The sequence below is a fragment of the Oncorhynchus mykiss genome, chromosome 12 (genome assembly GCF_013265735.2).
Source record: "Oncorhynchus mykiss isolate Arlee chromosome 12, USDA_OmykA_1.1, whole genome shotgun sequence".
Classification (NCBI taxonomy): Eukaryota; Metazoa; Chordata; class Actinopteri; order Salmoniformes; family Salmonidae; genus Oncorhynchus; species Oncorhynchus mykiss.
In genome coordinates, this window is record NC_048576.1 from 93,708,714 (window position 1) to 93,733,618 (window position 24,905).

The window sequence follows — 24,905 nt, forward strand, 5'->3', positions numbered from 1 at the left end:
TGTACATGTAGTATGTTCTGTCATGATGTTGACTGGTTAGTATACTGTACATGAAGTATGTTCTGTCATGATGATGATGTTGACTGGTTAGTATACTGTACATGTAGTATGTTCTGTCATGATGTTGACTGGTTAGTATACTGTACATGTAGTATGTTCTGTCATGATGTTGACTGGTTAGTATACTGTACATGAAGTATGTTCTGTCATGATGATGATAATGATGATGCTTTTGTATCCTCTTCTTCGTCATCTTGTTTCTCTGCAGGGTGCTGGATCTCTCCAACCTGGTAACCTGGTTACCTGGTATTCCAACCTGGTAATCATCCTGCTCATGACTACAGGTAAACTGGATGAGATTAAATATTATTTTAGTTGTATTTGTTTGTTTACCTCCTGAAAAGGAATTATCTGGATTTATGACGTTGTTGAGCATATAGCAGTATGCAGTCATACAGGGAAAATAGGGTGCGTAGTGTCCAGTTGACAACTAAACCTCACAGTACTTCTCTTTTGGTGTTTTTTTCTCTAACACTTGGAACTCTCCTAGAATAGATTTCAACAACACAAATGTACTTCTTACTCCTTGGAACTTCTCCTTTAGTTTGTCAGTAAAAAACACATTCACCACAAGAGGTTGACCTCTCATAGTATATAGAGTGTGACCATCTTCAGTATCAATTAATTAATGATGGAATTACGATTCAGCGTCCTGATGTGTGACCTATGTTTCAGGGTGTCTGGGTCAGGACAACGGGAGTGTGACTTACACCCCAAGGAGAGTCTGCTCCTTAGAGGGCTCTTCTGTGACCATGCCCTGCTCTTACACATTTCCCAAGGGTCACAAAGTCACAACAGCTTTCTGGTTCAAAGGTCAAGTGCCTGGTGCTGAGTCTCTGGATCTGAATTTGAACCCTGAGTACAAAGGCCGTGTGGAGTATCTAGGGGACAGTAACCAACTATGTACACTGAGAATCACAGACCTGAGAGAGAGCGATTCAGGAACCTACAGCTTCCTGTTTGGGACTGACGTCAATCCTGGGGGATGGATGGGGAATCCAGGAGTCAGGTTAAATGTGACAGGTAAGGCCACGGCATTAATTCATCCACATGAATATGGATAAAATCGTTGTCCGCCAATGTTCAACTCAGCCATTTTTGGACGAGTTGCATATGCACAAAGTCTTCACAAAGGCAGACAAAAGCCTGTACGTAGAAAAAGAAGGGAAGCGCTGCTAAGGTACACAGTAGTAGATGTTGGTAGACTGAAGGTGCTCTATGGTAAAAGGGGTAAATTGGTCATCAAAAAGAAAGAAGGACCAAGGCCCTCTTCATATAAAACACAGTTTAAAAAGTCCAACGCGTTTCAGCTGCATGGACTTCGTCATGTACACTTTTTGGGGGAAAAAGCTGTTCAAAAGAGGACATTGTATTATCACTTCTTTGTCCCCCCCCTGACGAAGGCCATGCAGCCGAAACGCGGAAGAGTTTGTCAACTCTGTTTCCATTGAACATGCCATACTAATAAAGGCATGTTAATTAATTATATAAAGAGTGACTTGGTCCTCTATTCTTTTTGAAAAGCAGATGCATCTTTTAGACGGACAATCATCTCCTCTGTCCATCATTCGTCAGCGGATTACTCACATTGAAAAAAACATTGGCTTCATCTGTCACTTTAAGAAACAATAACATAGGAGAATCTTGTAGAAGCTTTGGGAGGAGAATGTATTATTCTTTATGTTACTGTCTGTTCTTTTCCTGGGTTTGACTTGATCTAATGAAGCTATTTTGTTTGAAATCAAATCAAAACTCAAATTAAAATGACCCCCACTCTACCCAGGGCTCCATGTTGATTTGACCCCTGACCTAGCTTTGGACGGCGAGTGGGCAGACCTTACCTGTGGCTCCTGCTTCTTGAGTGAAAATCCCACCTACACCTGGTACAGGGACAAACAGCCTTTGAACTACACCAACAAGGTCAAGGTTATGGCCAACTACCTGGAACTAGACCCGGTAGGCAGGGAAGATGCAGGCAGCTACTCCTGTGCGGTGAGCGGCAGAGAGGATTCCCCTGGTCCGGCAGTGATCCTTGTAGTGGGATGTAAGTAGTGTATAGAGAGGATATTAGAAATGTATGAATTTCATCTGTTTATGTCACTAGCAAATCATCTATTGGTTCTGAGAGTCAGCAACCCAAATATGGCTTTGTTTACTGACCTATATCTTAGCATTAGCTTGAAAAACAACGAAGGGGTATACTACAGCTAACTTTGATAAACAACCAGAAATAACCATTGATTTCCTGATTCATTAAGAAAGCTGAACTTCAATGTGTGTTTTTGGTTGTTCAGTCAATTAGACCATGTCATTTTAAGCTTGTTTTCTATGAAAAAAAAACATTATTTTAGAATATTTAGGCTGGCTAACTCATTGACCCTGCTTCGTAGTAACCCCCTCTGGAGTGGAAGGACCCCAGTCAGCATGTGCTAAATAACATGCCATAAACAGCTCAATGTCACCACAACATGAGCTGTGGGTGTTAATCTAGATGTCACAAACTCTCTTCATTTTCTCCTCCAGACTTCCCAAAGAACACCTCAGTGTCAGTCACAGTCAGTCCCTCCGGTGAATTAGTGGAGGGCAGATCAGTGACTCTGACCTGCAGCAGTGATGCCAACCCACCAGTGGACAAATACACCTGGTACAAGAAGAATGAAGAACGGACGGGGTTCTCAGAAAAAGGATCAGGGCAGAGTTACGTCATCCTTAAAATGAGCAATGAGGACAGCGGGCAGTACTTCTGTAAGGCTGAGAATCAATACGGACCACTTGACTCTGCAACTGTGCAACTCAGTGTAACAGGTAAGATATCAATTTAATTAAGGCAGAATAGACCGGCCATACTGTAGGTCCGGCAAATGTCAGATGGGCTGGTTAGTATTTCTCCTATTGGGCCGTTCTACATGATAATGATTAATTGTCAGATGGGCTGGTTAGTATTTCTCCTATTGGGCCGTTCTACATGATAATGATTCATTGTCAGATGGGCTGGTTAGTATTTCTCCTATTGGGCCGTTCTACATGATAATGATTAATTGTCAGATGGGCTGGTTAGTATTTCTCCTATTGGGCCGTTCTACATGATAATGATTCATTGTCAGATATGCTGGTTTATATTTGGCCTAGTGGGCCGGTCTCAACTAGTCAACTTCTGTAGGTGGTCACCAACTAGTCAACTTCTGTAGGTGGTCACCAACTAGTCAACTTCTGTAGGTGGTCACCAACTAGTCAACTTCTGTAGGTGGTCACCAACTAGTCAACTTCTGTAGGTGGTCACCAACTAGTCAACTTCTGTAGGTGGTCACCAACTAGTCAACTTCTGTAGGTGGTCACCAACTAGTCAACTTCTGTAGGTGGTCACCAACTAGTCAACTTCTGTAGGTGGTCACCAACTAGTCAACTTCTGTAGGTGGTCACCAACTAGTCAACTTCTGTAGGTGGTCACCAACTAGTCAACTTCTGTAGGTGGTCACAAACTAGTCAACTTCTGTAGGTGGTCACCAACTAGTCAACTTCTGTAGGTGGTCACCAACTAGTCAACTTCTGTAGGTGGTCACCAACTAGTCAACTTCTGTAGGTGGTCACCAACTAGTCAACTTCTGTAGGTGGTCACCAACTAGTCAACTTCTGTAGGTGGTCACCAACTAGTCAACTTCTGTAGGTGGTCACCTTCACCAGGGTTGTAGGATAAATGTTCTGATGTGAGTAGATGTGTCTTTATCTGGTAATTCATCCTCTCCCAGGTAAACCAGTGTTTCCCTGGGCTCCCGTTGTGGGGGTGGTGGCTGTGTTGGCAGCTGGAGCTCTGCTAGTCATCCTCTATGGCACATTGAAGAAGAGGTGAGTCCATTAAGATACCAGGGTTGGGGTCAATTCCACTTAAATTCCAGTCAATTCAGAAAGTAAACCAAATTCCAATTTCAAATGTTCCTAATTGAAAAGTATTGACATTTCAGTTTACTTCCTGAAATGACTTGAATGGAATTGATCCCAACCCTGCCATTAGGACACCTATGTTTTAAAGACATAGCCTTTCATTGAACAGCTTATTGTGCTTCTGAGAGGCAAAGTATTTAGAATCCAGTTAAGAAATTATGGCATATAAAAAAATAAGTGTGTCTTTACTCTACAGTGTTATGGTCTGTTGTCCTGAGACTACTACATGACCTTTACTCTAGTGTTATGGTCTGTTGTCCTGAGACTACTACATGACCTTTACTCTAGTGTTATGGTCTGTTGTCCTGAGACTACTACATGACCTTTACTCTAGTGTTATGGTCTGTTGTCCTGAGACTACTACATGACCTTTACTCTACAGTGTTATGGCCTGTTGTCCTGAGACTACTACATGACCTTTACTCTACAGTGTTATGGTCTGTTGTCCTGAGACTACTACATGACCTTTACTCTACAGTGTTATGGTCTGTTGTCCTGAGACTACTACATGACCTTTACTCTACAGTGTTATGGCCTGTTGTCCTGAGACTACTACATGACCTTTACTCTACAGTGTTATGGTCTGTTGTCCTGAGACTACTACATGACCTTTACTCTACAGTGTTATGGTCTGTTGTCCTGAGACTACTACATGACCTTTACTCTACAGTGTTATGGCCTGTTGTCCTGAGACTACTACATGACCTTTACTCTACAGTGTTATGGTCTGTTGTCCTGAGACTACTACATGACCTTTACTCTACAGTGTTATGGTCTGTTGTCCTGAGACTACTACATGACCTTTACTCTACAGTGTTATGGCCTGTTGTCCTGAGACTACTACATGACCTTTACTCTACAGTGTTATGGTCTGTTGTCCTGAGACTACTACATGACCTTTACTCTACAGTGTTATGGTCTGTTGTCCTGAGACTACTACATTACCTTTACTCTACAGTGTTATGGTCTGTTGTCCTGAGACTACTACATGACCTTTACTCCACAGTGTTATGGTCTGTTGTCCTGAGACTACTACATGACCTTTACTCTACAGTGTTATGGTCTGTTGTCCTGAGACTACTACATGACCTTTACTCTAGTGTTATGGTCTGTTGTCCTGAGACTACAGCATTATGGCCTGTTGTCCTGAGACTACTACATGACCTTTACTCTAGTGTTATGGTCTGTTGTCCTGAGACTACAGCATTATGGCCTGTTGTCCTGAGACTACTACATTACAGCGTTATGGCCTGTTGACCTGGGACTCCTACATGTCATCTGTCACTCTCTCCAGGAAAGCCCCAAGAGGAATGAACTTTATCGGGGAGGCACAGATGGTACCTTGTGGTAAACCGACACACAAGGCGCAGTCTGATGACACATACATGACTCTGAATAAAAGGACAATGTCTCCTGAGTATGACACTCTGGCTGTAAGTTTCTCCCTTGAAAAGAACTTTGATGATTTACGGGTTAGTCACAATAATATTTCCTTTCTCCCGAAGTGTGCACATGTTCCCCAAGTTTAAAGTGACATCTGGTTCCCTCTCTCCTTTCAGAACGTCAGAAACACTGTTGGCTGAAGAAGACCCTATGCCTGCGACCTCAACATAAATAGGGTTAGAAGTGAACACCATATAACCGGTTGAAAATTATTAAAAAGGGTATAATTTTTAAATGATCAAATTTAGAGTTGTATATTTGTTTTTCTATAGGTACGCCTAAAGGTTTTTAGGCAAAATAACCCATTCAAAACGGAAAGCTAATTGAACGTGGGAATATGCCAGGGCTATTGTATAAATAGAACAAAAACGAACTAAACGTTTAAGGGATCTGAATTTTAGTTTAAATATTTTGCTACAATGACAGTTATCTACTCAACTCGTTCCTTTCTTTAAGCATGTGCACGTAGTAAGTACACCATCATACCTTTCAAAGGCATTAAGTCATTTGTTTAATTTGTATTTAATTCTAAGTCACAGCACTCTCTTTCTCTTGGTCCTCATCTTTGTAAGTCACCTTGCTTTAGCACCTGTGCGTTTGATCAGTTTCTTTATGAAAATATTTAGTGAACTCCATGACAGTTGCTAAAGCAGCACACAAGTAGACTACAAATGCATGCTGGGCCCAGCATCTACTGAGCGCAACTTGGAGTGTTATTGAAGCAGGCGAGAAGGCAGATGCTCCAGATTTCGGGAATCTCGCTCCTTGCTCCGCTCAGATACTCCGTCTAGAGAAGCAGAGCCATTGTGCCACTAGAGGGCGGTCTCCCTCCATTTGATCCTGCTTACTGATATATTTTATTTAACCAGGAAGGGCTCATTGAGATTTGAAATATATAGTAAAGGCATAAATGTAGCTGATACTAGCTGATTGACAGAAAGGAGGGCCCATAAGTGTCTTTCTATTCAACTTGTTTCTACCAAAAACAAAGACACAAGTCCAAATAGCCAAAAGCCACTTTATTTATGAAACAACCTTAAAAGTGACTAGACCAGGAGTATGAAGAAGTGGTACAACCCAGTAACTGGCGGTACAACTCAGTAACTGGCGGTACAACTCAGTAACTGGCGGTACAACTCAGTAACTGGCGGTACAACTCAGTAACTGGCGGTATGCTGTCTAGTCTCTCAAAGTGGAATGTATTCTAGCAGTGTTGCTCAACTCCGTCACAGGTCCCCCTAGGGCAGGGGGTACTCAACTCTTACCCTACGAGGTCCAGAGCCTGTTGGTTTCCTGTTCTACCTGAATTAGTTGCACCCACCTGGTGTCCCAGGTCTAAAATCAGTCCCTGATTAGAGGGAAACAATGAAAACTTGCAGTAGAACCGGCTTCGAGGTCCAGAGTTGAGTTTGAGGACCCTAAGGGTTGCACAATTGTTAACATTAGTCCAGCACTACAGTAACACAACTGCTGCAACGATCAACAAGCTCTTGAGTAGTTGCGTCAAGTGTGTTAGTGCTGGGCTATAACAAATATGTGCAACAGGGGGGCGAGGGCATGAGACTACACTCCCAGAGAGTTGAGTAACACTATTAGAACTGGGCAATGTAACACTACCATAGACACCTATAGGTTACGCTCAGTAACTACTGAATCTTTAGGGGGATTCTTCCTCTGCTCATCCTGCTGGCAACACCAGGGTCATTGTGGGTTCACCTCAGCCCACATATTACATCAGTCATTTGGGATGAGACTAGAAAGTGTCCAATGACCACATTTAGCATAATTCCAACCAATAAAACAGCATGTTTTCACTCAAAGTGTTGGTCTGACACCTTTCAGTGTGTAAATACCTGTTTTTGTCCTCCGATTCTCTTGTCTAACACTTCAGATACCTGTGGACTGAAGTAATTAAAATGTTGCAGATTGAAATACATGGTATAGAATGAACGCTGTTTCGATCTCCACAGAAGAGAATCACGTTTTCTCTGACACATTCTATTTCAACCTCTTGGGGAAAAGTCCCTGGCTTCAGCTATTAAGAATGTAAAGCTAGAGATATTAGCAAATTACACATTACTCATTTGCAAAGGCTGATTGAGTTTTCAGATCATTCAGCTCAAATTCCTGACCACTAAACCACCATGCACACTTAGCATGAAACTATTGGGCATGCACTAAGGAGTATGCTAGCATGGACATTGGAACACATCCAGAATTTGTATCTGAAATAATACCACACGACGGACATCAAAATGGAATCTGGCGATCAGAAGTCACAATAGACATGTTCATGTGCACAACTTTACCTTTAATGGACCTCAAGCTAGGACACTGAACAGCTAGCCTAAATAATTGGACATGATCCTATAGAAATGGCAACAGTATAAGGCTGTGTTCACACAGGCAGCCTAATTCTGATATTTTCCTCACTAACTGGTCTTTTGACCAATCAGATCAGCTCTTTTGCCAAAAAAAAAATCCCAATTGAGCTGCCCATGTAAACGCTGCCTAATGACACAATAGTAAGTTGTGGCCTTCGACTCTGTGATTGGATTTTTTTTAAATACAGAAAGTGAGAGTGAGGCTAGTGAGGACCAAAATACCTTCTCTATTACAGCCCTGCTGAATCGTTTAAAAAAACAATAACAGAGATAGCCACTTGTGTAAATACTGAAGAGAAAACTACCTTGGAATGCAAGAAAAGCTAGCCTACACTGGCTTCTTGCAATGCAGAACACGTTGGCAAAGACCAAAAATCCATTTTTCCCCCTTAGGGTGAAAAAATAAACAAGATGATCATTTGGAACGTGTAGCTATTAATTAATCAATTAATTACTCTTCAGATATTTACCACTAGGGGCAGTAAAGTGACGTTCATATTTAAACCAACCGAAGATGGCGGCTTTAAACCCAGTCTATAAATCCCCTCTTCAACGCTACAACTTCTAGTTTCTTGTTACAATTGTCAGAAAACAACGTGCATAAACTGAAGTCACAATTCTAATGGAGCAGCCAATGAGAAGCAACAGGAAGTGAAGTTTCCGTTACTGCGGTAACGACACTAATGACAGAAAGTGGAACTTGATGCGTTCACCATTCCAGATCCCCTGTCAATACGAGAGGTAACGTCTCCCATGTGGTAAAGGAACTGCAGTGTGTTGGGGGGTTATGGGCTATGTGCAGTGTGGTGTTATAGAATGGTGCAACGTCTCTGAGTGCTTTTCTTGCTCTTCTTGTTGCTGCGGTTGGTTTCCTTATACCTCCTGATCTCTCTGACTAGAGAGTAGAACGCCTCCTCCACGCCCTGAAACAAAGACGCAAAAAGCAGAAACTTTACACTCAAATGAAGCGTGATGGAATGCAGCTTGGTCACCTTCAGTAGACTCAAAAACAGAGCAAACGAGTAGAATAGAAGAGTGCTACCTGAAGGTATCCAATATCAAAGTTATCCCATTTGTGCCCTCAAATACTGACACGACAGCTGTGTATAAATGTGTTATGTTACCCAATACCTTTAGTGAGTCTGTTGAGTTTATTCAAATGATACACACAACAGTGAAGACACAGGAGTCTGTCAGGACAACACATCTCCTCTGACCCTCCCTGTTTAGGACCAAAACGCTCCTTAACAGCTTCTACCCCCAAGCCATAAAACTGCTGAACAATTAATCAACTGGCCACAGGACTACCTACATGTACAAATGACCTCTAACCTGTACACCCGCACACTGACTCGGTACCGGTACCCCCTTTATATAGCCTCGTTATTGTTATATTATAGTGTTACTTTGTATAAAAAAAATGTTAACTTTAGTTTATTTGGTAAATATTTTCTTAGCTTTTCTTGAACTGCACTGTTGGTTAAGGGCTTGTAAGTAAACATTTCACGGTAAGGTCTACACTGTTGGTTAAGGGCTTGTAAGTAAACATTTCACGGTAAAGTCTACACTGTTGGTTAAGGGCTTGTCAGTCAGCATTTCACGGTAAGGTCTACACTGTTGGTTAAGAGCTTGTAAGTAAACATTTCACGGTAAGGTCTACACTTGTATTCGGCGCATGTGACAAATAAAGTTTGTTTAGATTTGTCCAGTTTGAGGCCTAACAGGCCTGCTACAAGAAGTAGGAGAGCGAGGCGCTGCTCAGCGTCTGGTTCTATTTCAACATTCCCGCCTGTGAACACGTGATGAAGTGGATCACGTGCTGCTAAAAGTTCTGCTTCCAGTGTAGCTGGTCCATTCCTACTGCTCCCCCGTGTCGCACCCCCGTGTCGTTCCCCTGGCTGGAAAACCCACCTGTCTGGTTTTGGCAGAGGTCTCCACGAAGGGCACACCATAGCCGCGGGCCAGCTCCTGAGCCTGCCTGCTCTCCACGCTCCGACTCCCCAGGTCACTCTTGTTCCCCACCAGCACCATAGGCACACTGTCACTGTCCTTCACCCGGTTGATCTGTTCTCTGAGGAGGAGAAAAAAGGAGGGAGAAGTGGAAAGGAAGAATAGGACCAAGAGGTAGAGTCATGTGCCAAACAAATGGACATGACAAAAAACATGAAATATACTTCCAATTCCAAAGCCTCGTCTCCATTGTCAGTGACAACGCAGTTCCTCCATGTCCGCCCGGCCGGACGGGAACCCACATGGTTCAAATGATCACGTTGACTTCATGGACCGTCAGTCCTTGCATTCATAGAGCCATCTATACATTTGAGTGGCTACAGATATCCAGTCCCATCCCTCAGCTTTAACCGTTTGCGTGTAGGGGGCAGTATTTTAGTTTTTGGCTAAAAAAACATACCATTTGAAACGGCCTATTTCTCAGCCCCAGAAACTAGAATCAGATTAGGATGGAAAATTCTAAAGTTTCCAAAACTGTAAAAATATTGTCTGTGAGTATAACAGAACTGATATTGCAGGCGAAAGCTTGAGGAAAATCCAATCAGGAAGTGCCTCTTATTTTGAAACCTCTCTGTTCCTATGCATGCCTATCATCCATTCAAAGGGATATCAACCAGATTCCCCTTTCTATGGCTTCCCTAAGGTGTCAACAGTGTTTAGACATAGTTTCAGGCTTTTATTTTGAAAGATGAGCGTGAAGGATCACATTGCGTAAGTGGATAGGTGGGGGCTCTCAGAGTGAGTTTTGCGCAACTGAGTAAAGCCGTCATTGTTCCTCCCTCTGTTATTGAAAAACCTACACACCCGGTTGATATATTATCGAATATATATTTTAAAAACAACATGAGGATTGATTATAAAAAACGTTTGACATGTTACTGTGGACATTATGGATATTATTTGGAATATACGTCAAGGTTGTCGTGACCGCTCTTTCCTGTGGATTTCTGAACATAACGCGACAAACAAACATCTGTATTTTGGGTATAAAAATAATCTTTATGGAACAAAAGGAACATTTGTTGTGTAACTGGGAGTCTCGTGTGAAAACATCCAAAGATCAAAGGTAAACTATTTGTTTGATTGATTTTCGTGACCAAGCTACTTAATGCTTAGTGTACATAATGTTATGCTATCGATAAACTTACACAAACGCTTGGATTGCTTTCTCTGTAAAGCATCATTTCAAAATCTGAGACGACAGGTAGATTAACAAAAGGCTAAGCTGGGTTTTCCTAAATTGCACTTGTGATTTCATGAATATGAATATTTTTTAGTAATATTATTTGACTGTGGCGCTATGCTATTCAGCGGTTGCTGATGACAATTATCCCACTACCGGGATGGGGTGCGTCAACAAGTTAACCTCTTAGAGCTCTAGGGGCGCTATTTCATTTTTGGATAAAAAACGTTCCCGTTTTAAGCGCGATATTTTGTCACGAAAAGATGCTCGACTATGCATATTCTTGACAGTTTTGGAAAGAAAACACTCTGAAGTTTCAGAATCTGCAAAGATTTTGTCTGTAAGTGCCCCAGAACTCATTCTACAGGCGAAACCAAGATGATGCATCACCCAGGAATTAGCAGAATTTCTGAAGCGCTGTTTTCCATTCTCTCCTTATATGGCTGTGATTGCGCAAGGAATGAGCCTACACTTTCTGTCGTTCGCCCAAGGTCTTAGCAGCATTGTGACGTATTTGTAGGCATATCATTGGAAGATTGGCCATAAGAGACTACATTTTCCAGAGGTCCGCCCGGTGTCCTTTGTCTAAATTTGTGCGTAATCTTCAGGTGCGGTCATTTTCTCCTGGGATTCAGGAGAGAAAGCATGTATCCAAGAACGATGTATCAATGAAGAGATATGTGAAAAACACCTTGAGGCTTGATTCTAAAAAACGTTTGCCATGTTTTCAGTCGATATTATGGAGTTAATTTGGAAAAAAGTTTGCGTTTTGAGGACTGAATTTATGGATTTTTTTTGGTAGCCAAATGTGATGTATAAAACGGAGCTATTTCTAATACACAAGGAATCTTTTTGGAAAAACTGAGCATCTGCTATCTAACTGAGAGTATCCTCATTGAAAACATCAGAAGTTCTTCAAAGGTAAATGATTTTATTTGAAGGCTTTTATGTTTTTGTTAATGTTGCGTGCTGGATGCTAACGCTAATGCTAACGCTAAATGCTAACGCGAAATGCTAACTCTAGCTAGCTACTTTTACACAAATGATTGTTTTCCTATGGTTGAGAAGCATATTTTGAAAATCTGAGATGACAGTGTTGTTTACAAAAGGCTAAGCTTGAGAGATGGCATATTTATTTCATTTCATTTGCGATTTTCATAAATAGTTAACGTTGTGTTATGCTAATGAGCTTGCTGATAGATTTACACAATCCTGGATACAGGGGTTTTTTCATAGCTAAACGTGACGCAGAAAACGGAGCGATTTGTCCTAAACAAATAATCTTTCAGGAAAAACTGAACATTTGCTATCTGAGAGTCTCCTCATTGAAAACATCTGAAGTTCTTCAAAGGTAAATGATTTTTTTGAATGCTTTTCTGTTTTTTTGTGTAAATGTTGCCAGCTGAATGCTATTGCTAAATGCTACGTTAGCCATCAATACTGTTACACAAATGCTTGTTTTGCAATGGTTGAGAAGCATATTTTGAAAATCTGAGATGACAGTGTTGTTAACAAAAGGCTAAGCTTGAGAGATGGCATATTTATTTCATTTCATTTGCGATTTTCATGAATAGTTAACGTTGCGTTATGGTAATGAGCTTGAGTCTGTATTCACGAACCCGGATCCGGGATGGGGAGATCAGAAAGGTTAAAGCAAACCAAGTAGTGGGAACGCCGTTTAGCTGTTGTTTCACATTTAGAGTTGGGCCTTAATTGGGGGGTGATGCCTAACGGAGTCTGACAACAGTGAAAAGAATGCATGCTAATGGAACATGATAATGACTCCACAGCGTTGTATTCAGTAGTCGGGGACCGTAGCAAAACCTTTGGTCTGTGGCGGAACATTTTGCAACGGAAATAGTTTACTCCAAACGGAAACCATTTTGCAATGGAAACCCGAGTTTATATCGGACAAATTCAAGTAGGTCCCTCCCAGTTTCCTTCTGTTTGCTTCCTAGTGCAAACGGTTTCCGTTGCAAAACTTTTCACAAACAGGCCAAATGTTTCACTACGGTCTGCAAATAATGAATACACTCCAGGTGTTAGACAGCAGTCACTGTGACAGACAGTCAGTACCTGTACAGGTGAACGTCCTCAAAAGACTTGATGTTGTTGATGGCGAACACACAAAGGAAGCCTTCCCCTGTCCTCATGTACTGGTCCCTCATGGCGCTGTACTCCTCCTGACCTGCTGTGTCCAGGATGTCCAGCAGACACGTCTCTCCGTCAATCACCACCTGCTTCCTGTACGAGTCCTAGATTGAACATAAAGCTTAAGAACAGGATTCTAATATCCTAGAACTCTTAGCATAAATTAGGAGGAATTCAAAACAATGGGACCAGCGATGCTATTAAGCAACACCGCTGGGAATCTGTTAATTTTCAGAAGCTTCCACATGAAATTATTAGGTTTTGCTAACCTGGGTATATTCAACCTAGTACAAGTCCTAAAATAGGGGTGTGTTCATTCGGCACCAAATGGAAGGAAACAAGCAGAAACAGGGAGGGACTACCTGGACTTGTCCAATGAGAAAATGTTTATTTTTTGTTTTCCATTGCAAAACTGTATTTTTTTCCTGTTGCTCTAATGCAGTGGGTCCCAACTCCTGTCCTGGAGAAACCCACAGCAGAACACATTTTTGTAGCCCTGGACAAACAGACCTGATTCAACTCATTGAGGGCCTGATGACTAGATAGAGTCAGGTGTGCTTCTCCGGGGCTACAATAAAAACGTGTACTGTTGGGGGTACTCGAGGACTGGATTTAGGAACCGCTGCCCAAATGAACATTATCCGGAGACAACAGGTGCCAATTTCTAATAGACTCCTACCACCTACCCATAGGTACTGGTGTGAATCTGAATGGATTGGAAAGCATTATGGTAACAATGTTTGGAAAGTAATAACCCCTCCCCTTTGCCACCCTCATAGCTTACAGAACCACTCTGTAAATCATTCTAACCATTTAGCTAGCGGCAACACTTATCCTAATGATCAGGAGACTGTGGATAGATATTATAGAATAGAATCTACATAGACTCCATATAGTGGGTTGCTACTTTTGAAGCAGACGATTTCAATCAAATTAACTTACTATTAAATGGCAACTCCACAACTTTCTAACCTCCTATTCATTATTTCCATCACCAAACCAGTGTCTATATGTGGAAACGGCTCATTTCTACATTTAAAAAAAAAAGAAGATTTTTCAATGACATCAAAAGTAAAAAGACAAAAAATGATTTTCAAACACTGACATTCGCGTTGATGTGGGGAGCAAGAAATAGCATCCTTTGGCTAGAAACTCATTGCAGTTTTTGAAAATCACAGTTTCTCTTACTTCTAATCCCACCCTGTGATGTCACAGAAGCATTTTAGAGGAACCCTTCTTATACTTTTTAACTACAGATCATAACAACGTGCCATTTTCATATATGTAGGCACTGGTATGGTGCTGGAGATATAAGGGGAAAAGTGGCGGAGTTGCCCTTTAATAAGAGTCACACAGAGACAAACACCTGCAACTCACCTCGATGGTGGGGTCATATTCATCCACAAAGTGATTCTGGATGAGCTGGATAGTTAAGGCACTCTTCCCAACACCTCCAGCACCCACCACAACAAGCTTATACTCAGTCATGCCTAGAGAGAGTGGGAGAAAGAGAAACACACGTTTCCATTAAATCTTCACGTAGAAATGTGTGTTATAGATCTATCCTTCTCATTGAAAGCAAGTCTACGTGGTAGATCTGTTCTATGTAAGCTATTACTATGCTTCCCGTTCTTATGTTTTGTTTCTGCTTCTTTTGGTTTCTTACACCAGCTTCAAAACAGCTGAAAATACAATATTTTTTGTAATAGAAAATACAATATTTTTTGTAATAGAAAATACAATATTTTTTGTAATAGAAAATACAATATTTTTGTTTATGTAAAATATATTTCACAGCGGTTTAGGTGGTACAATGATTCTCTACACAATGACGGCTTGTTTTGTCACAACTGAAATTAGGGAAACTATTTAGAATTTTAGCAACTAGAAAATGGCAGAGCGATTCCTGCATATTGCATCTTTAATAGCACACATGGAACAGATCTACCACTTAGACTAAATGAGAATGACAGACCTATAACTCCCATTTCTATATACATTGTTGGGTCACCCAAAAAGTTACATATTGTAGCTTTTAATGTTGAATCCATGTACATTTATTAATTATTATTATTATTATTTTTTTTTAACCTTTATTTAACTAGGCAAGTCAGTTAAGAACAAATTCTTATTTTCAATGACGGCCTAGGAACAGTGGGTTAACTGATTTAAGTACTATTTATTACTTGTAAATAAGTTCAGAAATGTCTGTGTGTGTAATTGTGTGTGTGCATGTCAGATTTACACCTGACTGTATGGTTCATTGTAGAGACCTTAACCCAATGACCTCAAAGAGACTTGGACCTCCTGCCGTAATGATTCATGTGTTGGGCTTTACAGTAGCTGGACCCAGATTTGAGTCCTGGTCAGTGCTACCCCCTCGAAATTGGCTACACTGGTGTCAGATGTGGGATGGCACCCGTGAGGCCATCTGAGAGGGGTGTACACCTGAGGAACTTGTTATAGAGAAGCGTGGGTCACACTCTCCTGAAGGAACGTGGTAATGTAGAGACCTTAACCAAACCTCAGCAAGAGATTCTGACCTCTTTGCATAATGGTTAAGGTGTTGACTTGACAGTCTCTAGATCAAGGTTTGTGTCCCAGTCAGGGCTAGTCCCCGAATTCATAACTCATTTCTGAACCAAATGAGTCCAACATTTTAGGCAAATTATATACTTTCTGTTCAAGTGTGATGAGGTGTTCGTCTTTCTGTCTAATTAGGTAGATTCTAGACAATATTTCTGTACACTTGGGGGACCCCTTTTGAGTGAAGAGCATCCCCCAAAGGCAAACGCTCTCTATACTATTTCAATTGAAAACAATGCATTAGTAAGACAAAGGCACGAGGAAACCTGTGGTGTCTACAGTACAGCCAACAACAAGTTCACATAATATGCTTTTTTCAGTGATTTGGAATAGCCTACGGCCCGGAGTATTGTCTGATCATTGCAGGATATCAATCTTTATTCGCGGTCATTACAAACATATGCTGGTATCTACTAGCAAAGAGGCCGGCTCTAATTTGACCCAGATTTGTATGGGGGCTAACGTTAGCTAGCATAGCATAACTAACAGACTGCGGTATATGACACACTAGGCAGAATACAATCACTGCATTTCTGCGATAATAATGTAGGCCTATTGCATGAGGAAATTGACAAAAATCAGAGCGCTTACCTTAATTTGGTTGGTCTTTTTTCACCAAACAAAAATGCAGCGTTTGAATGACAAAATGAGATTAGTGCTACATAGCCTGAAACAATTTCCTGATTGAAGCCAGCTAAGAACAAATATATGCTTTTAGAAACTGCAATTTTTGCCGCAATTGAGCCACAAATATGATAAATCACTGTTGGCAATGAACGGGAAATATAGGCTGAATATAACCCGATTTAATTTAAAGGTAAGAATTAGTAGTAGGGGAGTAAATCTCTCTAGACTCCATTGTGGTTGAAAAGGGGTAAGGCTTTCACGGCAAACGCAATCAATGGTATTGATTTAACAGCCAATACCATTGTGGTGAAATAGACAGACAGTAGAGTAACCTAACCAGAATGGGGCTTTCGTTCTACTTCCGGTTATACCCGCCTTCAAATCAGAAACTGACCAATCAGGAACAGACTGAAAGCCTCATTGGTCGTGTCCGAAAAAATAAATCGCATGCTCTCAACGCCTTGATAGTCCCGCCTTTGTACGAAGATTAACCAATCAAAGACATTGCTGCAGGGAGGTTTGGAAGAGCGCACTCGAGTCTGATTGGCTCGATTATTTGGGTTGTTGAGTGTGCGGAGATAATTTGACCACTAGATGGAATCACTGTACTAGCGGCTAACCAACCGAAAGGCTGTAAAAAGAGCTAACCGCTCCCGACCAAAATATACAATATTTAGATGTCTGTGAAAAACAGACACACAGTCAAGATCGCTTTGTTCATTGCAGGCGATTGACACGTTTCAAGCACAAGGTTGATGGCCCAATTTTATGGGGTTTCCTTAAAAAACGATATTCAAACTGACAAATTGGTTGAGGATAATATTGGGAAATAAAACTTAATGGAATACCTTAATCTCTATTGGGTTTGCTGTAAGTATCGAACTGCATTCGTTAAAGAGAGGATTGGTGCTGTAAAGGTCAGTAGTGGAACCCTGACAGTGATGGATCAAACTGTGTTACAGCTCACTAAGGATTTAGGGAAGCGCGCGCGCACACACACACACACACACACACACACACACACCAGTCTCTCCCCCTCACCTCCCTGCCATAACCTAGGCTATAGCCAATCCCCTGCATCCTGCCCCATTTCTCTCTCTCTCTCTCTCTCTCTCTCTCTCTCTCTCTCTCTCTCTCTCTCTCTCTCTCTCTCTCTCTCTCTCTCTCTCTCTCCTACTGAGTGCATCTGCTCTTCTCACTAATCTTTGCCTAAAATCACAGAGATAATCCAGCATCCATCTGTCATGGAGGAGAGAGAGAGAGAGAGAGAGAGAGAGAGAGAGAGAGAACATTGGGAATATGAATGTGAATATTATGTAAAAAGTTACAAATTCCTTGTGCTCTTACAATACCAATCGCTGTATTTACTAAAATGTACCAGTGCTATACGACTACTGTAACCAATATGCTATTGTAAACTTAGAAAGGAATAAAACCAGAACTATGGATCGATTGTAAACAGTAATGACAACAGGGGTGTAATAACGATGAGACCATGTTATATATATGTATATATGCTATATGACTAATAACGATGGTTATATATATGTATATATGCTATATGACTAATAACGATGGTTATATATATGTATATATGCTATATGACTAATAACGATGGTTATATATATGTATATATGCTATATGACTAATAACGATGGTTATATATATGTATATATGCTATATGACTAATAACGATGGTTATATATATGTATATATGCTATATGACTAATAACGATGGTTATATATATGTATATATGCTATATGACTAATAACGATGATACCATTTTATATATATGTATATATGCTATGTGACTAATAACGATGGTTATATATATGTATATATGCTATATGACTAATAACGATGGTTATATATATGTATATATGCTATATGACTAATAATGATGATACCATTTTATATATATGTATATATGCTATGTGACTAATAACGATGGTTATATATATGTATATATGCTATATGACTAATAACAATGGTTATATATATGTATATATGCTATATGACTAATAACGATGAGACCATGTTATATATATGTATATATGCTATATGACTAATAACGATGGTTATATATATGTATATATGCTATATGACTAATAACGATGGTTATATATATGTATATATGCTATATGACTAATAACGATGGTTATATATATGTATATATGCTATATGACTAATAACGATGGTTATATATATATGCTATATGACTAATAACGATGGTTATATATATGTATATATGCTATATGACTAATAACGATGGTTATATATATGTATATATGCTATATGACTAATAACGATGGTTATATATATGTATATATGCTATGTGATTAATAACGATGGTTATATATATGTATATATGCTATATGACTAATAACGATGGTTATATATATGTATATATGCTATGTGACTAATAACGATGGTTATATATATGTATATATGCTATATGACTAATAAAGATGGTTATATATATGTATATATGCTATATGACTAATAACGATGGTTATATATATATGTATATATGCTATATGACTAATAACGATGGTTATATATATGTATATATGCTATGTGACTAATAACGATGAGACCATGTTATATATATGTATATATGCTATATGACTAATAACGATGGTTATATATATGTATATATGCTATATGACTAATAACGATGGTTATATATATGTATATATGCTATATGACTAATAACGATGGTTATATATATATGTATATATGCTATGTGACTAATAACGATGAGACCATGTTATATATATGTATATATGCTATATGACTAATAACGATGGTTATATATATGTATATATGCTATATGACTAATAACGATGGTTATATATATGTATATATGCTATATGACTAATAACGATGGTTATATATATATGTATATATGCTATGTGACTAATAACGATGAGACCATGTTATATATATGTATATATGCTATATGACTAATAACGATGGTTATATATATGTATATATGCTATATGACTAATAACGATGGTTATATATATGTATATATGCTATATGACTAATAACGATGGTTATATATATATGTATATATGCTATATGACTAATAACGATGGTTATATATATGTATATATGCTATGTGACTAATAACGATGAGACCATTTTATATATATGTATATATGCTATATGACTAATAACGATGAGACCATTTTATATATATGTATATATGCTATGTGACTAATAACGATGAGACCATTTTATATATATGTATATATGCTATATGACTAATAACGATGGTTATATATATGTATATATGCTATATGACTAATAACGATGGTTATATATATGTATATATGCTATATGACTAATAACGATGGTTATATATATGTATATATGCTATATGACTAATAACGATGGTTATATATATGTATATATGCTATGTGACTAATAACGATGAGACCATTTTATATATATGTATATATGCTATATGACTAATAACGATGGTTATATATATATGTATATATGCTATATGACTAATAACAATGGTTATATATATGTATATATGCTATGTGACTAATAACGATGAGACCATTTTATATATATGTATATATGCTATATGACTAATAACGATGGTTATATATATATGTATATATGCTATATGACTAATAACGATGAGACCATTTTATATATATGTATATATGCTATGTGACTAATAACGATGGTTATATATATGTATATATGCTATATGACTAATAACGATGGTTATATATATGTATATATGCTATATGACTAATAACGATGAGACCATTTTATATATATGTATATATGCTATGTGACTAATAACGATGGTTATATATATGTATATATGCTATATGACTAATAACGATGGTTATATATATGTATATATGCTATGTGACTAATAACGATGAGACCATTTTATATACACCTTTTATTTTACACATATACATATTTCATACATGTCATATTTGTTGTGTGTTTTTGTATGTATATGTCTGTATGTGTTTTCACATGTTGTATCCCCACAGGTACGTTTCAACAAGACGGAGGAGAACATGGAAACAGGAAAGTAAGAATCCAAGAGACAAAAGAAATCAACAGAAAAACAACAACAACAACAACAACTAGAGTAACAAGTCCAGGATTGGTTGCTCAAATGTTCTGTTCAGGACACGTAAAGCATACAGTCCCCCTTAGCCTCGCAAACATACACTGTATAGTATGACAGAACACACACACCTGAAGATACAGTTCATATTGCTAAAGACCAGTACTAGACACACATTGCACGCTGTGGTGCAATGGCAACCGCACATGTTTTCCATCACTGCACAAAAGGTTAACACACAATTCACCAACAGTCAGTCATTCACTGACAGGCCGACAAGTTTCATCAAATGAAATAATAAAGCAGCGTGTGTTCACACATTAACATCCTAAGTCATCATTACTTCTCTTGTCACATGGACACGTTGTGTGGTGCACTCACTGCACCCATGAAACCATCATTACAGCATGCTCACCGCACAATGTTCCAGCACCTGCACCCGACACACACACACACACACACACACACACACACACACACACACACACACACACACACACACAGACACACACACACACACACACACACACACACACACACACACACACACACACACACACACTTCGGGAGAATACTGTCTAATACATAGAAACGTATATAGAAAGGAACAGTAGCCTACATACAGTAAATATTGACTTCTACATATAAGTGCATTCAGTGATTTTGGCAAAATGCCTAAAATACTGAGAGGGTAATGTGACAATAATGACAGAATTCTGGAGCACCATTTAACTGCTCTCTGACAGGATTCAGTGGAGTAACCCATGGCCCTTTCTCATGGATATAATGCCCACTTTGCCGATGCTCGAAACATTGGACTGCTGTGTGCAACATAGGCCAGTAGCAACTGAAAATAAGCATTGGGCCGAGTCGCAGTCATCCATACCACCCATGCTTATAAACAACAAGCTTTTCAAAAACGAGACACTTACATTTGATTTCCAGAGACACTCACAAAGCCGACAGACAGCTCATGGAGAATTATTCGTTTGAAAGTAAATTACATGTAAATTAAACTCAACTGATGAGTGAGCAACAGTGACCCAATTAGAGTTTCAGGGTCAACAGGCAAAATGTTCATGCACGCACGCACGCACGCACACGCACGCACGCGCGCGCACACACACACACACACACACACACACACATACACACACACACACACACTTATTCAAATGCATACAATTCATATAATGTCCCACATGTGTAAATGTACGTATATACAAAAACACACCTATGACAATTTGCTAACCCTCTATCTTCCCTCACTACATGTCATTTTCCAAACCATCTGCCCTTTCTTATTTCACCTCTCTCTCTCTTCCCTATCTCCCCTCTCTTCCCTATCTCCCCTCTCTTCCCCATCTCCCCTATCTCCCCTCTCTTCCCTATCTCCCCTCTCTTCCCTATCTCCCCTTTCTTCAGACTTGAGAAAGGGACAGTATACTTAACATGGACTTAAGTCAGCCTTTTTAGACTAAGGTCCACGTTTAGTCAACTTATCTCAAGTCTGAATAGGGCATTATGTGAGCTCCCTCTCTCCCTCCCCTCTGTAGAGTTACTGGTTGTATCCCGGAGGCTGAACATATTCCTCCGTCTTCTCCCAGTCCTGGACCCACCCTGCCCCCCCTCCAGCACCCCCTCCTCCGTTGGGGCCCGCTGTTGGCTGGCTCATGGCTCCGTACTGCCCCCCTCCGCCAGTGCGGTACATCTCTTCCGTCTCATTGGCCAGTTCGTCCTCGTCGATGATGCCACACTTCTCATCGCTGGTGTCCTCCTGGTCCGCCCACGGCTGCTTCTCCCCTGACGCAAAGATTCCTGGGAAAGAGCCAGGAGGATAATTCAGAATCAGGTTTGGGTCACATTAGATTCACACCTCGGTCTATTCATAAGGCACCAATTGGAAGAAAACTGATGGAAACAGAAAGGGACTAACTGAGCTTGTCCAATTAGAAAGGTGAGCGAAACCTTTTGCTACGATGTGATTAATACTTTATGTGGCAAAGTGAATTCAAATGAGTAATCACATTCTCAATTGTGATTGAATTCACGCAATTAGTTTCAAACATGATTTTTAAATTTAATTCATTCTGAATTTCCTTTAGGGTTCACACATGATTGATTTGGTGAAGGATTTATATCAGTCATTCATCTTGGATTCAAATAAGATTTCGGCAGAACTCAAGTTGCATTCATTCGTATATTGGTGATTTACATGAGCCACAGTCGATTCATTTGTGGTTCACACTAAATTGGCACTGGATTCCCAGTATTTTACACATCATTTAATTGCGATTCACATAGGAGTCATGTGATTTAGAAACCCCTCACACGTGGTTTGTTGATGAAATTAACCATTTGTATACAATTCACAAAGACTCCCTGAACTATAGGTTCATTGAAGGACTGACTGGAGCTTCACACAGGAACCAACACATAAACACATACCATAGAAAATCACTCCACCATAGTGAACAACTGAAGCAATGAGGAAGACACCCTGCCAATCTTCACGTGTCTGAGAGAGAGAGAGAGAAGAGGTTTTAAGATCGGGAATTATGGAAATAGAAACATGTTAGAACCATCACGTTGACAAATTCTGGACAGCTGAATAGTTTACAAGCAGTTTATGATTAGACCTAATGCCTTGTCCTGGAGTAAAAACCATTCTCATTAAATCATGTCCATTGAAATTTCATTTCAGTCTTTTTCTGCTGTCTTGCCGACAACTCATGGAATTGTCTTGACAATGACAATGAAGTAGGTAAAGCACAGACTGATCTGGGACCTGCCTACATGTTAGTCCAGGACTAGGCTTAATCTGTGTCTGGGAAACTGCTCCTACATGTAACTGGCTAAATGTAATGCCAGTTTGATTGAACAGAGCTCTGTGTGTCTTAATTCACCTCCATGTAACTGGCTAAATGTAATGCCAGTTTGATTGAACAGAGCTCTGTGTGTCTTGGTAATTCACCTCCATGTAACTGGCTAAATGTAATGCCAGTTTGATTGAACAGAGCTCTGTGTGTCTTGGTAATTCACCTCCATGTAACTGGCTAAATGTAATGCCAGTTTGATTGAACAGAGCTCTGTGTGTCTTAATTCACCTCCATGTAACTGGCTAAATGTAATGCCAGTTTGATTGAACAGAGCTCTGTGTGTCTTAATTCACCTCCATGTAACTGGCTAAATGTAATGCCAGTTTGATTGAACAGAGCTCTGTGTGTCTTAATTCACCTCCATGTAACTGGCTAAATGTAATGCCAGTTTGATTGAACAGAGCTCTGTGTGTCTTAATTCACCTCCATGTAACTGGCTAAATGTAATGCCAGTTTGATTGAACAGAGCTCTGTGTGTCTTAATTCACCTCCATGTAACTGGCTAAATGTAATGCCAGTTTGATTGAACAGAGCTCTGTGTGTCTTAATTCACCTCCATGTAACTGGTTAAATGTAATGCCAGTTTGATTGAACAGAGCTCTGTGTGTCTTGGTAATTCACCTCCATGTAACTGGCTAGATGTAATGCCAGTTTGATTGAACAGAGCTCTGTGTGTCTTAATTCACCTCCATGTAACTGGCTAAATGTAATGCCAGTTTGATTGAACAGAGCTCTGTGTGTCTTAATTCACCTCCATGTAACTGGCTAAATGTAATGCCAGTTTGATTGAACAGAGCTCTGTGTGTCTTGGTAATTCCCCTCCATGTAACTGTTAAAATGTAATGCCAGTTTGATTGAACAGAGCTCTGTGTGTCTTAATTCACCTCCATGTAACTGGCTAAATGTAATGCCAGTTTGATTGAACAGAGCTCTGTGTATCTTAATTCACCTCCATGTAACTGGCTAAATGTAATGCCAGTTTGATTGAACAGAGCTCTGTGTGTCTTGGTAATTCCCCTCCATGTAACTGTTAAAATGTAATGCCAGTTTGATTGAACAGAGCTCTGTGTGTCTTAATTCACCTCCATGTAACTGGTTAAATGTAATGCCAGTTCGATTGAACAGAGCTCTGTGTGTCTTGGTAATTCACCTCCATGTAACTGGCTAGATGTAATGCCAGTTTGATTGAACAGAGCTCTGTGTGTCTTGGTAATTCACCTCCATGTAACTGGCTAAATGTAATGCCAGTTTGATTGAACAGAGCTCTGTGTGTCTTAATTCACCTCCATGTAACTGGCTAAATGTAATGCCAGTTTGATTGAACAGAGCTCTGTGTATCTTAATTCACCTCCATGTAACTGGCTAAATGTAATGCCAGTTTGATTGAACAGAGCTCTGTGTGTCTTAATTCACCTCCATGTAACTGGTTAAATGTAATGCCAGTTTGATTGAACAGAGCTCTGTGTGTCTTGGTAATTCACCTCCATGTAACTGGCTAAATGTAATGCCAGTTTGATTGAACAGAGCTCTG

At 39.7% G+C, this 24,905-nt stretch overlaps 3 protein-coding genes across 3 annotated transcripts in view; 1 reads left to right on the forward strand and 2 right to left on the reverse strand.

Moving 5' to 3' along the window:
• The first annotated feature begins 268 nt into the window (after positions 1-268).
• On the forward strand, positions 269-7,377 carry LOC110485283 (hemicentin-2-like). The gene is made up of 7 exons (XM_036939254.1): positions 269-344; positions 736-1,083; positions 1,844-2,104; positions 2,584-2,865; positions 3,807-3,903; positions 5,294-5,432; positions 5,559-7,377. The coding sequence occupies exons 1-7, from the start codon at positions 335-337 to the stop codon at positions 5,580-5,582; spliced, it is 1,161 nt and encodes a 386-aa protein (XP_036795149.1). The 5' UTR covers positions 269-334; the 3' UTR covers positions 5,583-7,377.
• Positions 6,450-16,601, reverse strand: p-ras (G-protein). The gene is given in 6 exon segments (NM_001124705.1): positions 6,450-6,553; positions 6,613-8,749; positions 9,738-9,897; positions 13,096-13,274; positions 14,548-14,660; positions 16,348-16,601. Coding segments are annotated over 4 exon segments (564 nt in total). The 5' UTR covers positions 14,659-14,660; positions 16,348-16,601; the 3' UTR covers positions 6,450-6,553; positions 6,613-8,635.
• A 3,704-nt stretch (positions 16,602-20,305) lies between these two features.
• Positions 20,306-24,905, reverse strand: part of LOC118937784 (vesicular glutamate transporter 1-like) — a 66,392-nt gene continuing 61,792 nt past the window's right edge. Inside the window, exons 12-13 of the mRNA XM_036939250.1 lie at positions 22,944-23,013; positions 20,306-22,313 (exon numbers count right to left, since the gene is read on the reverse strand). Of these exons, the coding sequence (XP_036795145.1) occupies positions 22,054-22,313; positions 22,944-23,013 (330 nt within the window). The 3' untranslated portion in view covers positions 20,306-22,053. The remainder of the gene's footprint in view (positions 22,314-22,943; positions 23,014-24,905) is intronic.